This window comes from Vulpes vulpes, chromosome 4 (assembly GCF_048418805.1).
Source record: "Vulpes vulpes isolate BD-2025 chromosome 4, VulVul3, whole genome shotgun sequence".
NCBI lineage: Eukaryota > Metazoa > Chordata > Mammalia > Carnivora > Canidae > Vulpes > Vulpes vulpes.
The window spans coordinates 130,133,598-130,149,302 of record NC_132783.1 but is presented as its reverse complement, the minus strand read 5'-3'; the positions used below and the strand labels follow the sequence as shown (position 1 = coordinate 130,149,302).

Here is a 15,705-nt window from a genome sequence, read left to right as displayed (position 1 = left end):
TAACATATAGTATATTCTTGGTTTCAGAGGTAGAGTTTAATGATTCATCAGTCTTATAATAATATCCAGCATTCATTATATCACATGCATATCCATCACCCAGTTACCCCATCCTCCGATCCCCCTCCCCTCTAGGAACTCTCAGTTTGTTTCCTATGATTAAGAGTCTCTTAGGGTTTGTCTCTCTCTCTGATTTCATCTTGTTTTATTTTTCCCTCCCTTGTTCCATGATCCTGTTTTGTTTCTTAAATTCCACATATGAGTGAGATCATATGATAATTGTCTTTCTTTGATGGACTTATTTTGCTTAGTATAATATGACTTATTTTGTTCTAGTTCCATCCATGTCACTGAAAATGGCAAGATTTCATTTTTTTGATGGCTTAGTATTCCACTGTATTTATATATACCAAATCTTCTTTATCCATTCATCTGTCAGTGGACATATGGACTTATTCCATAGTTTGGCTATTATGGACACTGCGGCTATAAACATTGGGATGCAGGTGCCCCGTTTGGATCACATTTGTATCTTTGGGGTAAATCCCTAGTAGTGAAATTGCTGGGTCATACAGTAGCTCTATTTTCAATTTTTTGAGGAACCTCCACACTGTTTTCCAGCATGGCTGTACCAGTGTCCATTCCCACCAAGAGTGTAAGAGAGTTTTTTCTCTGCATCCTTGCCAACATCTGTCATTTCCTGACTTGTTAATTTTAGCTTTTCTGACTGATGTGAGGTGGTATCTCATTGTGGTTTTGGTTTGTATTTCCCTGACACTGAGTGATGTTGAGCACGAAAAGAATGGGAGAAGATATTTGCAAACATCTTATCAGATAAAAGGCTAGTATCCAAAATCTATAAAAAACTTATCAAACTCAACACCTAAAGAACAAATAATTCAATCAATAAATGGGCAGAAGACATGAATAGACATTTCTCCAAAGAAGACATATAAATGGCCAAGAGACATATAAAAATGTTTTTTTATAAACACCTGAAGACAACCCCTCCTCAAGTAAATCCCTGATAAGCCTTGAGAGACCTCATATCACTGTGTTTAACTCCATGTAAAGCTCTGAGAGTTTCTGTTTTAACAAAGATTGCTAAGGAAAGGTACACAGATTTGGTTCACAAAAATGAAGAGGCCCACGATAGTTACAAAACCAAGGCAAAAGGCCCAAGAATTATAAACTCATGTTATGAGTTAATGAGTTCAACATTTCATAGATATTACACTCTTAGAGAAAGTGTAAGGGAGACAGAGTATCTGGGGCACACTCCTCACTGAGCACACGGTCTGTCATGGGGCTCTATCCCACAGCCCTGAGATCACAATCTGAGCCAAAACCAAGAGTTGGATGCTTAAACAACTGAGCCACTGAGGCGCCCCATGCTCTCTTTTAACTTTAGGTTTTAGGCAATTATAAACATACTATTTTAGATATGAGACTAAATAAGTTATCACAGACATTCATTCACCAACTTCAAATTAATAAAAGCCAAATAAAAAGATTAGCCAAATGAACTGACCTTCATAGTCTGATAGGTATGTTTCCATTTCCTCTTGGTTAAATGTTTCTACTTCTAAAAGATCCTCACCAATATCTATAAATTCTTTTTCAGTATCATCAGTAACAGGAATAATCTCATCTTTGGTTTCTTTTATTTCAGGATTGTATGTTTCAGTTGGCATTCTATTGACAAAAATAAAGCAGCAAAAATTTTAACTCATTCTTGGAAACAAAAAGCTTGCTTTCAATTAATTCTGTCTACTGAACAGGAACATTAGGTCTCATATTTATTGTTTTCTGTTTTTTAACCACATCTCGGTACATAGTAGAAGCTCAATAAAGGGTTGTTCAATGAACGACTAAACATCCCCATTTTTATTTACTCAAATAACTGGAATCATTTCAACCTCTGAAATCTGCCATTCTCACAAAGGAATCTTCCTATTAAAGGTTAAAACTTGTTGTTCAAAGATATATTGCTTCATATGTAAAAACGTATGAAATGATTACCTCAACTTCCCCTAACACAGGAAATCAATTAATATAAGAAGAGGATCCTCAGGATGAGAATTAGCTCCTCTATCAGAAGATATAAGCTAAACCAACAAGGAAGAAGCATATTTTGCAATGAATTGTTAAAGCACTTCTCTATAGCTCAAAGAAATGCTCATTCCTTTACCTCTCAAGGGTTTGATTCTTGCCTTAAAGCCCAAACACTATCAAACAAGTATCATCCACTGAAAAGGAATGTATAATAAAAAACTTACATCAAGATATTTTGACGAGGTTCGTTTTGATCATTTCTTTCCTCAGTCCCACCTTGGGTGGTTACTGTGACAGAACAGCCAGCATTCATTTTGCAACCACTCTCAATGTTCGGTCCAGTCTGCAACTGAGGATAATGATTCTCTAGCACCTAAAAACAAACCATTTACAGTATTTAGTATTCACAGTCAAATCTCATACTTTTCATTATATTTTTTGGTTATTAATATTTTCCACAGACCTATTCCTGATTAAATTTTTCATTCGTTTATTAAGTATCTACTGCATTTCTATAACTCAATACTTGTTGCAAGTCTTTATTCCATCTGGAAAAAACAAACCTGACTATGTAAATAATGTTGGAAAGAAATCAGCCTTATAAATTAGTAAGGGGGGGGGGGGTACCTGGGCAGCTTATTCGGTTAAGCATCTGACTCTATTTCAGCTCAGGTCATGATCTCAGGGTCCTGGGATCAAGCCCTGCATTGGGCTCTGCACTCAGCATGGAATCTCCTTGTCCTTCTCCCTCTGCGCCTCCCCTGTGCTCTCTCTCTCTTAAATAAATAAATAAAATATTTTAAAAAAATAAAAATAAATTTTAAAAACCCAATTTTGTATGGTATGTTACCAAAGTTTAAGTCACAAAACAATAACAATAAAAATGTAAAGCTACTTTCACTTAACTCTTTTTGCTATTATAAAGGCACTTCGTGATTACTCCAAAATGACATGATAGATAAAAATATATGCAGCTAAAAATACATGGATATATCTCTTTTAAGTCTCTTGTTTAGAATTTGTGTATATCACCTAGAAATACAAATTTCAGTGACAAAAAATGTCACAGTATCTTAAATAAACAACCTTAGGATAATAGACACTGATCTCAAAAAAAATAAAAAAAAATCTCAAAAAAACAAAATACACACACACACCCTGCAATCTAGAGTAAATTATTTTAACACTCCATTATTTTTTAATTCTAATTTTTAATTTTTAAAAATAATCTCTATGCCCAACATGGGGCTTGAAATCACAACCCTAAAATCAAGAATCACATGATCTACCACTGAGCCAGCCAGGTGCCACAGAATGAAGGCATTTAATTTTTTTTTAAGGCATTTTAAAATAGAATAAATATAGTTCTCTCGGGCAGCCCCGGTGGCACAGCTGTTTGGCGCCGTCTGCAGCCCAGGACATGATCCTGGAGACCTGGGTTCAAGTCCCACATCGGGCTTCCTGCATGGAGCCTGCTTCTCCCTCTGCCTGTGTCTCTGCCTCTCTCTCTGTCTCTCTCTGTGTGTTGCACATGAATAAATAAAATCTTAAAAAAATATATATATATATAGTTATTTCTTTTTCTCCCTTTTTCTTGCCTTACAAAACAAAACAGAAAAATAAAATAAAAGAGAACAAATACAGAACTAGGATGGGTGGAGGTAAGTCAACCAAGATGGTAACATAGGAGGCTCCTAAATTCCCCTCCTCTCACTGGCACACTGAATGTACAATTATACACAAAGCAATTACTGCTGAAAGAAATCTAGAAACTAGCTAATGGATTCCTATACATAAAGCAAATGAGAAAATATTCACACAGAGATAGGTAGCAAAGATTGAGACACATTCTGGCCAAAACCCCACCCATGGCACAGCATCCTATAAGCAGGAAGGAACTCTTACCTTCACTCTGATGAGGGAAGAGTTTGGATGCCACTTAGCACTCTAACTTTTAAGACTCTCACTTGAGAGATGAGCATCCAAAACACCTAGCTCTGAAAGCCAGTGAGGGTTGCATCCATAAGTCCCACAAGACCATAGCAAACAAAGCAGAAGTTATTAACAGGTGCATGAGCACTCATTGCAACTATCCTCAAAAGGCTCAGCACAGTGGAACAGGCAAAAACACCCATCTCTGTCTTCTCCTGGAAGGATACAACTGCATATATCTGGGGGCTAGCTATGATACCCCAGAGACTGGGAAACTGATGGACACCTCCCCTGCCTTCTCTCTCTAGCCCATTCCAAGTCACCAGTATCTTCCTGGAGGCACACATCTGGGTGTCAGCAGCTACTGACTAAAGGACAGGAGCCCAGATCACCTGTCTTTGACAACTAACGGGATTTGCATTTATGAGTCCCATAGAAGTGTAGCAAAGAAGCAGTTCTTAATGCCTGGAGGAGCATCCCCCTGTAGTTATACATGAGGACCTAGTTCACAGAGATGGAACAAAAACATCCATCTCTCAGTTTCTCCTCAGAAAGGGCTTACCTATGTACTTTGTCACATGCTGCCTCAGAGTCCAACTTCCAATCCTTGTGTCCCTAGATGCTAAACGTGATACAACGTTTGGGACACTAATGGATCTTGACATACCCTCAACTACTGGGAATCATTAAGAACAAAAAAGAAGACTTAGATGATCACAAAGACTTCAGAGCCAAGCAGCAGCTCAGACCCAGCTGGCTGATGAGGCTCATCTCCTACATAAGACCACTCTATCCAGCCTGGGAGATGTGGCTGCTTTTTCTAATGCACAAAAACCAGCACAGAAAGTCAGGTAAACTGAAGAAATGGGAATATGTTCTAAACAAATGGGCAAGATAAATCTCCAGAAATAGATCTTTTTAAAAAATATTTTATTTATTTATTCATGAGAGACACAGAGTGGCAGAGACACAGGCAGAGGAAGAAGCAGGCTCCATGCGGGGGGAGCCTGACATGGGACTTGATCCCTGGTCTCCAGGATCAGGCCCTGGGCTGAAGGCGGCACTAAACCACTGAGCCGCCGGGGCTGCCCTCCAGAAATAGATCTTAATGAAATGGAAATAATGATATATCCTGATAGAGATTCAGAATAATGGTCACAGAGGTCAGGGGATGAACAAAGTGAAAACATAAGTGATGCATGAACGAAGTGAGAATTTCAACAAAGAGAAAATACAAAATGTAGAAAACAGAAATTACAGAACTAAAGAATATGATAATTGAACTGAAAAATTCAATGGAGAGGTTTAAAAGCAGATTGGATCAAGTGGAAGAAAAGATCAGAAAACTCAAAGGCAGAGTAGTGAAATTCATCTAATCAGAGGAACAAAAAGAAAAAAAAATTATCGGTTTATTTTTTTTAATATTTTATTTATTCATGAGAGACACAGAGAAAGAGAGAGAGAGAGAGAAAGAGCCAGAGACAGGGAGAGGGAGAAGCAGGCTCCATGCAGGGAGCCCAATGTGGGACTCGATCCTACGACTCCAGGATCACATCACGCCCTAGGCCAAAGGCCCCCACTGAGCCACCCAGGGGTACCCCCCCAAAAAAGAAAAACAATTTAAAAGAGTTAAGATAACTTAAGGGACTTATGGGACACTATCAAGCAGACAATTACATGCATTACTGAGGTCCCAAAGGGAGGGGAAAGAGAAAGGAGCAGAAAACTTATTCAGAGAAATAATAACTGAAAACTTTTTAAACCTGAGGAAAGAAACAGAAGTCCATATCTAGGAAGCCCAGAGAGTTCTAAATAATATAAATCCAAAGAGACCTATACTGAAGCACATTATAATTACATTGTCAAAGTTAAAGACAATCTTAAAAACAAAGTGCTGGGGGGGAAAAAATAACTGCTAAGCAAGAACAGTCTACCCAGCAAAGGTATTCTTTGAATTGAAAGAGAGAAATAATTTCCCAGACAAGAAAAACAGAGAGTTCATAACCACTAGACTAGCCTTACAAGAAATGGTAAAGGGAGTTCATCAAGCTGAAACAAGGAAACACTAATGGGTAACAAGAAAATATGTGGATGTATAAAATCCACTGATAAAAATATACAGTTAAATTCAAAATAGTCTAGTGTTGTCATGGTGGTGGGTAAAACACAACTCTAGTGTGAAGATTAAAAGACAGATATGAAAAATGACTATAACTACAATTATTTGTTAATAAATACACAATGTAAAAAGATGCAAATTTTGGGATCCCTGGGTGGCGCAGCGGTTTGGCGCCTGCCTTTGGCCCAGGGCGCGATCCTGGAGACCCGGGATCGAATCCCACATCAGGCTTCCGGTGCATGGAGCCTGCTTCTCCCTCCGCCTGTGTCTCTGCCTCTCTCTCTCTCTGTGACTATCATAAATAAATAAAAATTAAAAAAAAAAAAAATAAAAGGTCAAAAAAAAAAAGATGCAAATTTTTACTTCAAAACCATAAAAATGTTTTTTTTTTTCCTAAGGGAGGAAAGGTAGTGCAAAAATGTAGAGATTTTGTATGCATTAAAAGTTAAGTTGTTATCACCTTAAAATAGACTATTATATGTTTTAAAGCAAAAACCTACAGTAGACACACAAAAAAAAAAATGACGCAAAAGCATATCATTACAGAACATAATCAAATAACAAAGGAGAAGAACAAGAGAAGATGAGAACAAAGAACTTACAAAATTATCTGAAAATTTTAACAAAATGGTAATATTAAGTCCATAACTATCAATAATTAATTTAAAAGTAAATTTATGAGGGGCACCTGGGTGGCTCAGTCAGTAAAGTGTCTGACTCTTGATTTTGGCTCAGTTACAATCTCAGGGGTTGTAAAAAATCAAACGTCTCAGGGCTGGGCTCATCAAGCAGTCTGCTTGAGATTCTCTCTCTCTTTCTGTCCCTTCCTCTCTGTGCTCTCTCTCTCAAATAATAAAATAAATCCTAAATAAATAAATAAAAATTAAGGTAAATGAACTAAATTATCCAATCAAAAGACAAGGAGAGTTCTCCTAACAGTTCTGGCTTAGGTCTGAACAACTTATTCTCTTTGACCTTGCACTACCACCAAAGCTGATCAGAACAAATGGTCACGTGACCTGAGCCAATCAGTCTTTCTTAAAAATATGAATGGGACGGAACATATGGCTGAGCTGCACTGGCCTTGGAACAATAAGGCTCCACAAGTAGCCACATCTGAGTGAAACTTGGAAAGGTGTGGAAAGGTCTAGAGGAGCAGAAAAAGGAAGACAGTTTACAGAGAGAATGGAATATTCTTCCAAAGAGAAGCAGAAATGAGAAGTAGAGTGTTCCCCAAAATAAAGGGACAAAAAGAAGAGCTGACTGGTGACTTTCCAGTTGCCATAATGACCAACTGTATTGCCTCAAATAGATTTCACAAGATTTTCCTTCTTCCTACCAATGAATTCCTCATTGCCAAGACCAACAAAAAAAAAAAAGACAAGGGAGTGTTGAATGGATTAAAAAAAAGGAGACTCAACTATATGCTGCCTGTAAGAGATTTACTTAAGCATTAAGGCCAGAGACTGAAAGTGAGGAGATGGAAAAATATTCCATGCAAGTAGAAACCAAAGGAAAACAGGAATAGTTATACTTCTATTAGAAGTATAACTTCTTCTATCATAGAAAACAGACTTTAAGCCAAAAAGAGAAATAAGAGATAAAGAAGGATGTTATATAATGATAAAGGGGTCAATCTATCAAAGACATTTAAAATTAGTCAATATTTATGCAGCCAATATAGAAGAAAATAAATATTTATAGCAAATATTACCACATATGAAGAGAGAAATAGATAGCAATACAAAAACAGTTGAGAAGTTCAATAGATAGATAGATCAGATGGATCTAACACACATTTACAAACATTCTATCCAATAGCAGCAACATACACATCCTTCTCAAAAAAAAAAAAAAAAAAACACATCCTTCTCAAGGGCATATGGAACATTCTCCAGGAGAGATTATATATTAGGCCATAAAAACAAGTCTTAGTAAATTTAAGTAAGAAGTAAGAAGATTAAAATCATATTGAGCATCTTTTCCAACAAGGATATGAAACTAGAAACCAATTACAAGAAGAAAACTGCACAAACCACAAATATGCAAAGATTAAACAACATACTCCTGAAGAACCAATGAGTCAAAGGTGAAATAAAAAGGGAAGTAAAAAAAAATATCTTGAGACAAAGGAAAATGAAAATACAACATACCAAAACTTGTGAGGCCCAGCAGAAGCAGTCCTAAGAGTAAATTTCATAGCCTGCTTCTCCCACTGCCCCTCCCCACCCCTGCTCATGCTCTCTTTCTTGCTCATGCTCTTTCTTGCTCTGCTGTCTAATAAATAAAATATTTTTTAAAGAAAGAAAAAACAAAGATCTCAAACAACCTAACTTTACACCTAAAGAAACTAGAAAAAAGAAGTCCAACATTAGTAGAAGGAAATAAAGATCAGAAAAGAAATACATGAAATATAGACTAAAAAGAGAAAAAATCAAAGAAACTAAGAGCTGGATCTGGGAAAAATAAACAAAGTAGGCAAGCCTTTAGCTAGACTCAAAAAGAAGAGAGGACTCAAGCAAATAAATTTAGAAATGGAAGAGGAGACACTACAACTAGATAGTACGTGAATACTAATGATCACAAGAGACCAATTCTGAGCAATTACAAGCCAACAAATCAGACAACCTAGATGAACTAGATAAATTCTTAGAAACATACAGTCTACTAAGACTGAATCATAAAAAACAGAAAATGTGAACAGAACATAATGAGTAGAGTCTAAATCAGTAATCACAACCTTCCAAAAGAGAAAATCCCAGACCCAGATGGATTCCCTGGCAAATTCTACCCACATTTAAAGAATGCCAATCTTTCTCAAATTCTTCTAATAAACTAAAGAGAGAGAACACTCTCAAACTCATTTTACAAGTCTAGCATTAGCCTTATATCAAAGCCAGACAAGAACACTACAAGAAAAGTAGAGGCCACTATCTCCAATAAACAACAGATGCCAAGATAGTTAACAAAATATCAGTAAACTGAATTCGACACTACATTAAAAATATCATACACCATGATCAAGTGGGATTTATTCCAGGGACGCAAAGGTAGTTCAACATCTGCAAATCAGTCAATCTCATATACTTTATTAACAAAATAAAATGTTAAAATCATATGATTTCAATATATACAGAAAAAGAGTATGACAAAATTTGTTAAACATCCATTCATGATAAAAAAAAAAAAAAAACCTGTCAACAAGCTGAGTACAACAGAAATGTATCTCAACATTCTAAAGACCAGGGGCACCTAGATGGCTCAGTCGGTTAAGTGCCTGCCTTTGCCTCAGGTCATGATCCCAGGTTCCAGGGATAGAGCCCCACATTAGGCTCCTTGCTCAGCAGGGAGCCTGCTTCTCCCTCTCCCTCTGCCTGCCACTCCTCCTGCTTGTGCTCTTTCTCTCTGTCAAATAACTAAAAAAAAAAAAATCTTTAAAAACAAGCAAATAAAAACATTCTAAAGACCATATATGAGGGATCCGTGGGTGGCGCAGCGGTTTGGCGCCTGCCTTTGGCCCAGGGCGCGATCCTGGAGACCCGGGATCGAATCCCACATCAGGCTCCCGGTGCATGGAGCCTGCTTCTCCCTCCGCCTGTGTCTCTGCCTCTCTCTCTCTCTGTGACTATCATAAATAAATAAAAAATTAAAAAAAAAAAAAAAGACCATATATGAGAGGCCTACAGTTAATACTATTTTCAATAGAAAACAACAACAACAACAACAACAAACAACCTGAAAGCTTCTCCTCTAAGATCAAAAACAAGGATGCCCAGTCTCACCACTTTTATATAACATAGTACAGGAAGTCCTAGTTGGAGCAAGCAATTAGGCAAGAAAAAAAAAAGGCATCCAAATCAGGAAAGAAGAAGGCAAACTGTCGCCATCTGCAGATGACTTGATATTATACATGGAAAATCCATCAATATACAAAAATGAATTGTATTTAGATACATAAACAACAAATTATTGGAAAGAAAACTTAAGAAATAAATCTCATTTACAATTGCATCAAAAAATAAAGTATCTGGGAATAAATGTAACTAAGGAGATGAAAGACTTGTACACTGAAAATGTTAATACACTGATGAAAAAACTGAAGAAGACACAAATAAATGGAAAGCTGAAGCACCTGCCTTCAGCTCAGATCATGATCCCGGGGTCCTGGGATTGAGCTTCACATTGGTGTCCCTGCTCAGCAGGAAGTCTGCTTCTCCCTCTCCCTCTGCAGATTCTCCCTTCTGCCCCCACTCCTTCTCTCTCTCTCTCTCTCTTTCTCAAATAAATAAATTAAATCTTTAAAAAAAAAAAAAAGAATTAAAGATTTGAATGTAAGACTTGAAACGATAAAATTCCCAGAAGAAAACATAAGTGGTAAGCTCTTTGAAATTGGTCTTGAGGGGAATCCCTGGTGGCTCAGCAGTTTAGTGCCTGCCTTCGGCCCAGGTCGTGATCCTAGAGACCCAGGATCAGGTCCCACGTCAGGCTCCCTGCATGGAGCCTGCTTCTCCCTCTGCCTGTGTCTGCCTCTCTCTGTGTCTCTCATGAATAAATAAAATCTTTAAAAAAAAATAAAGAAATTGGTCTTGACAATGATTTTTGGATTTGATCAAAGTGAAGACAACAAAAGCAAAAATAAACACGTGGGACTTTATCAAACTAAAAAACTTCTGCACTGTAAAGGAAATCATCAACACAATGAAAAGGCAACTTAAGGAATGGGAGAAAATATTTACAAATTATATATCTGATCAAAGGTTAATATCTAAAATACATTAAAAGTCATACAACTCAATAGCAAAAAAACCCAAAAACAAAACAAAACAAAAAAAAAACTGATTAAAAACTGGGCAGAGGAGCTGGATAAACATTTTTCCAAAGAATGTTGGAAACATATGATGGCCAACAGAATCATGAGAAGATAGTCAACATCACTAATTTTCAAGGAAATACAAATCAAAATCACAATGAGTTATCCCCTCACACCTGTTTGGATTGTTATTATCAAAAGGACAAGAAATAACAAACAATGGGGAGAATGGAGAGAAAGTGAACCCTTATACACTGCTCATGAGTATGTAAACCACTACAGCCACAATAGAAAAGAGTATCGGAGGCTCCTCAAGAAATTAATAATTGAACCGCAATATGATCCTGCAATCCCATTTTTGGGTATATGCCCAAAGGAAATGAAACCATTATCTTAAAGAATTATCTGTACTCCCATATTCATTGCACCATTAGTCACCATAGCCAAGGTACTGAGACAACCTGAGCATCTGTCAATAGGTGTATGGATCAAGAAAATGAAGTGTGTATATACATAATGAAATATTATTCAGCCTTTATAAAGGAAGGAAATCCCATTCCTTTCATTAACAAGGATAAACCTGGAGGGCAATATGGTAAGTGAAATAAGCCATACAGAGAAAGGCAAATACTGCATAGCACTACTTATATGTAGGATCTAAAATCAAACTCATAAAAACAGAGAATAGAGAAGTGGTTGCTAGGAACTAGGGAGTGGGGGAAATGGGGAGAGGTTAATAAAAGAGTACAAGTATATATGATCGATATTACAGGTTCAGTTCCTGACCACTGCAATAAAGTGAATACTACAATAAAGCAAGGCAACAAAATTTTTGGTTCCTCAGTGTAGTGCATATAAAGGTTATGTTTACACTATCATCTCTATTAAGTATGCAATAGCATTATGTCTACAAAACCAATGTACACACCTTATCTAACAAATCCTATATTGCTTAAAAATGCTAACCGTCATCTGAGCTTCAGGGAGTCATAACCTTCTTGCTGGTGGAGGGTCTTGTCTTATTGTTGATGGCTGCTGACTAATCAGGCTGGTGGTTGCTGAAGGATGGGGGAGCTATGGCAACTTCTTAAAATAAGACAACAATAAAGTGCCATGTTCATCGGCTCTTCCTTCCACAAGTAATTTCTCTTTAGGATTGGATACTGTTTGATAGCATTTTAGCCACAACAGAACTTCTTTCAAAATCAATCTCTCAAACCCTGCTGCTGCTTTATCAAATACAGTTAATGTAATATTTTAAGTCCTTTGTCAGCATTTTAACAAGTCTTCACAGCATCTTCTCTAAGAGTAGATTCCATCTCTAGAGACTACTTTCTTTGTTCATCCCTAAGAACCAACTCCTCATTTGTTAAAGTTCTACCATGAGATTGCTGCAGTTCAGTCACATCTTTATGCTTTTTTAAAAAGATTTTATTCATTTATTCATGAGAGACACACGGTGGGGGGGGGGGGGCAGAGACCCAGGCAGAGGGAGTAGCAGGATCCACGCAGGGAGCCTGATGTGGGACTCAATCCCAGGTCTCCAGGATCAGGCCCTGAGCTGAAGGCAGCGCTAAATCGCTGAGGCACCTGGGCTACCCACAACTTTATGTTCTACTTCTACTTCTCTTGCTATTTCTACCACATTTGCAGTTACTCCCCCTCCACACTGAAGTCTTGAACCCTTCAAAGTCATCCAGAAGGGTTAAAATCAAGTTCTTCCCAACTCTTTTTTTTTTTATGATAGTCACAGAGAGAGAGAGAGAGAGAGAGAGGCAGAGACACAGGCAGAGGGAGAAGCAGGCTCCATGCACCGGGAGCCCGACATGGGATTCGATCCCGGGTCTCCAGGATCGCACCCTGGGCCAAAGGCAGGCGCCAAACCGCTGCGCCACCCAGGGATCCCCTTCCCAACTCTTAATACGGACATTTTGACTTCTTCCCATGAATCCTAAATGTTCTTAATGGCAACTAGAATGGTGAATCCTTTCCAGGAAGTTTTCAATTTACTTTGCCCAAATCCATCAGAGGAATCACTATCCATGACAGATACAGACTTATGAAATATGAAAGTTCCTCCAATATAAGACTTGAAAGTCAAAATGGCTCCCTGATCCATGGGCTACAGAATGCATGTAGTTGTTAGCAGGCATGAAAACATGAATGTCACAGTACATCTCCATCACAGCTTTTAGATGACCAAGTACATTGTCAGTGAGCAGTAATCTTTTGAAAGGAATCTTTTCTTTTGAGTAAGAGGTCTCAACTCTGGGCTAAAAATATTCAGTAAGCCATGTTGTAAACAGATGGGCTGACATCCAGGCTTTGTTCTTCCTTTATAGGCATAAGCAGAATAGATTTAGCGTAATTCTTAAGGCGCTTAGTATTTTCAGAAAGGTCAATTAGCACTGGTTTCAATTTAAAGACATTGGCTGCATTAACCACTAAGAGTCGGTCTGTTTTTTTTCTTCTTCTATTTAATTTCTATTTATTTGTTAAAAGATTTTGACTGATTGGCTGATAGTGTGGGCAGGGAGAGGGGCAGAGGGAGACAGACAATCTCCAGGAGACTCCACACTGAGCACAGAGACCGATGCAGGGCTTGATCCCATGACCCTGATATCATGACCTGAGCTGAAATCAAGAGTCAGACACTCAAACTGAGCCCTCAGGTGCCCCTATTTAATTTTTATTTGATTAATCATGTCTTTAAAAAATTTTTTAATTTAAATTCTAGTTAGTTAACATATAGCTAGTTAACATATCCATTTCCGGAATAGAATTTAGTGATTCACTACTAACATATAACAACCAGTGCTCATCACAAGTGCCCTCCTTAATACCCATAATCCATTTAGGCCATGCCCCACCTACCTCCTCCTCCAGCAACCCTCAGTTTGTTCTCTATAGTTAAGAGTCTCTTATGGTGTGCTTCCTTCTCCTTTTTTCCCCCTTCCTCTGTATTTATGTTTTGTTTCTTAAATTCCACATATGAGTAAAATCATATGGTGTTTGTCTTTCTCTTAGTTTGCTTAGCATAATACACTCTAGCTTTAATCCATGTCATTGCAAATGCAATACTTCATTCTTTTTGAGGCATGAGTATTATTTATATATACATATATTTGCTTCTATATATTTATATATATATGTTTATATATGTATATATATATAAATCACATCTTTTTTTATCCATTCATCAGTTGATGGACATTTGGGCTCTTTCTATAACATGGCTATTGTTGATAATGGTGCTCTAAACATCAGGGAGCATGTGCCCCTTCCAATCAGTATTTTCGTATCCTTTTGGTAAATACCTAGTAGTGCAATTGTGGGTTGTAGGGCAGCTCTATTTTTAACGTTTTGGAAAACCTCCATACTGTTTTCTAGGGTAGGTGCACAGTTTGCATTCCCACCAACAATATAAGAGGGTTCCTTTCTCTGTATACTTATCAACATCTGTTGTTTCCTGTGTTAATTTTAGCCATTCTGACAGGTATGAGGTTGTATCACATCATGATTCTCATTTGTATTTCCTCAACGATGATGTTGAAGATCTTTTCACATCTGGATGTTAGCTATCTAGATGTCTTCTTTGGAATACATCTATTCATATCTTCTACCCATTTCTTAACTAGATTATGTTTTTAGAGTGTTGACTTTTTAAGTTTTTTTTATATACGTTGGATATTAGCCCTGTATCAGATAGGTCATTTGCAAATATTTTTTCCCATCCAGTAGGTCACCTTTTAGTTTTGTTGACTGTTTCCTTTCCCGTGCAGAAGCTGTTTATCTTAATGAAGTCCCAATAGTTTGTTTTTGCTTTTGTTTCCCTTGCCTCTTGAGACATGTCTAGTAAGATGTTGCTGCTGCCAAGGTCAAGGTTGCTTCCTGTGTTCTCCTCTAAGATTTGATGGATTCCTGTCTCACATTTCAGTATTTCAACCATTTTGAATTTATTTTTGGGTATGGTGTAAGAAAGTGGTCCAGTTTCATTCTTCTGCATGTAGCTGTCCAGTTTTCTCAACACCATTTGTTGAAGAGACTATCTGTTCTTCCACTGGATATTCTTTCCTGCTGTGTCAAAGACTAGTTGATTAAATAATTGCAGGTCCATTTCTGGGTTTTCTATTCTGTTCCACTGATGCATGTGTCTGTTTTTGTGCCAGTACCATACTGTCTTCTTGATTATGCTTTGTAACATAGTTTGAAGTCCAGAGTTGTGATGACTTCAGATTTGGTTTTCTCTTTCAAGATTGCTTAGGCTACTCAGAGTCTTTTGTGGTTTCATACAAATTTTAGTATCATTTGTTCTAGCCCCATGAAAAATGCTGTTGGTATTTTGATAGGGATTGCATTTAATGTGTAGATTGCTTTGGGTAGTATAGACATTTTAACAATATTTGTTTTTCTAATCCATGAGCATGGAATGTTTTTCTATTTCTTTGTGTCATCTTCCATTTCTTTCATAAGTGTTGTATAGTCTTCAGAGTAGAGATCTTGCACCTCTCTGGTTAGGTTTATTCCTAGGTATCTTACGGGTTTTGGTGCAATTGTAAATGGGATCAATTGCTTAATTTCTCTTTCTTCTGTCTCATTGATAGTGTGTAGAAATGCATTTCTGTGCAATGATTTTGTATCCTGCCACATTGCTGAATTGCTATAAGAGTTCTAGCAAATTTTGGAGTGGAGTCTTTTGGGCTTTCCACATACAGTACTATGTGATCTGTGAAAAGTGAGAGTTTGAAGTCTTCTTTGCTGATTTGAATGCATTTTATCTCTTCTCGTC

General features: G+C 37.3%; 1 protein-coding gene across 41 annotated transcripts in view; it reads right to left on the bottom strand.

Moving 5' to 3' along the window:
* CPLANE1 (ciliogenesis and planar polarity effector complex subunit 1) overlaps positions 1-15,705 on the bottom strand; it is a 138,651-nt gene that overhangs the window by 61,851 nt on the left and 61,095 nt on the right. For all 41 annotated transcript variants that reach the window (XR_012001297.1, XR_012001285.1, XR_012001286.1 and 38 more), the window contains 2 exons: positions 2,280-2,428; positions 1,532-1,695 (listed from right to left, as the gene is read on the bottom strand). Coding sequence is in view for 21 of the 41 variants with exons in the window: in XM_072757077.1 (XP_072613178.1) it covers positions 1,532-1,695; positions 2,280-2,428 (313 nt within the window). In the remaining 20 variants the exon portion in view is untranslated. The remainder of the gene's footprint in view (positions 1-1,531; positions 1,696-2,279; positions 2,429-15,705) is intronic.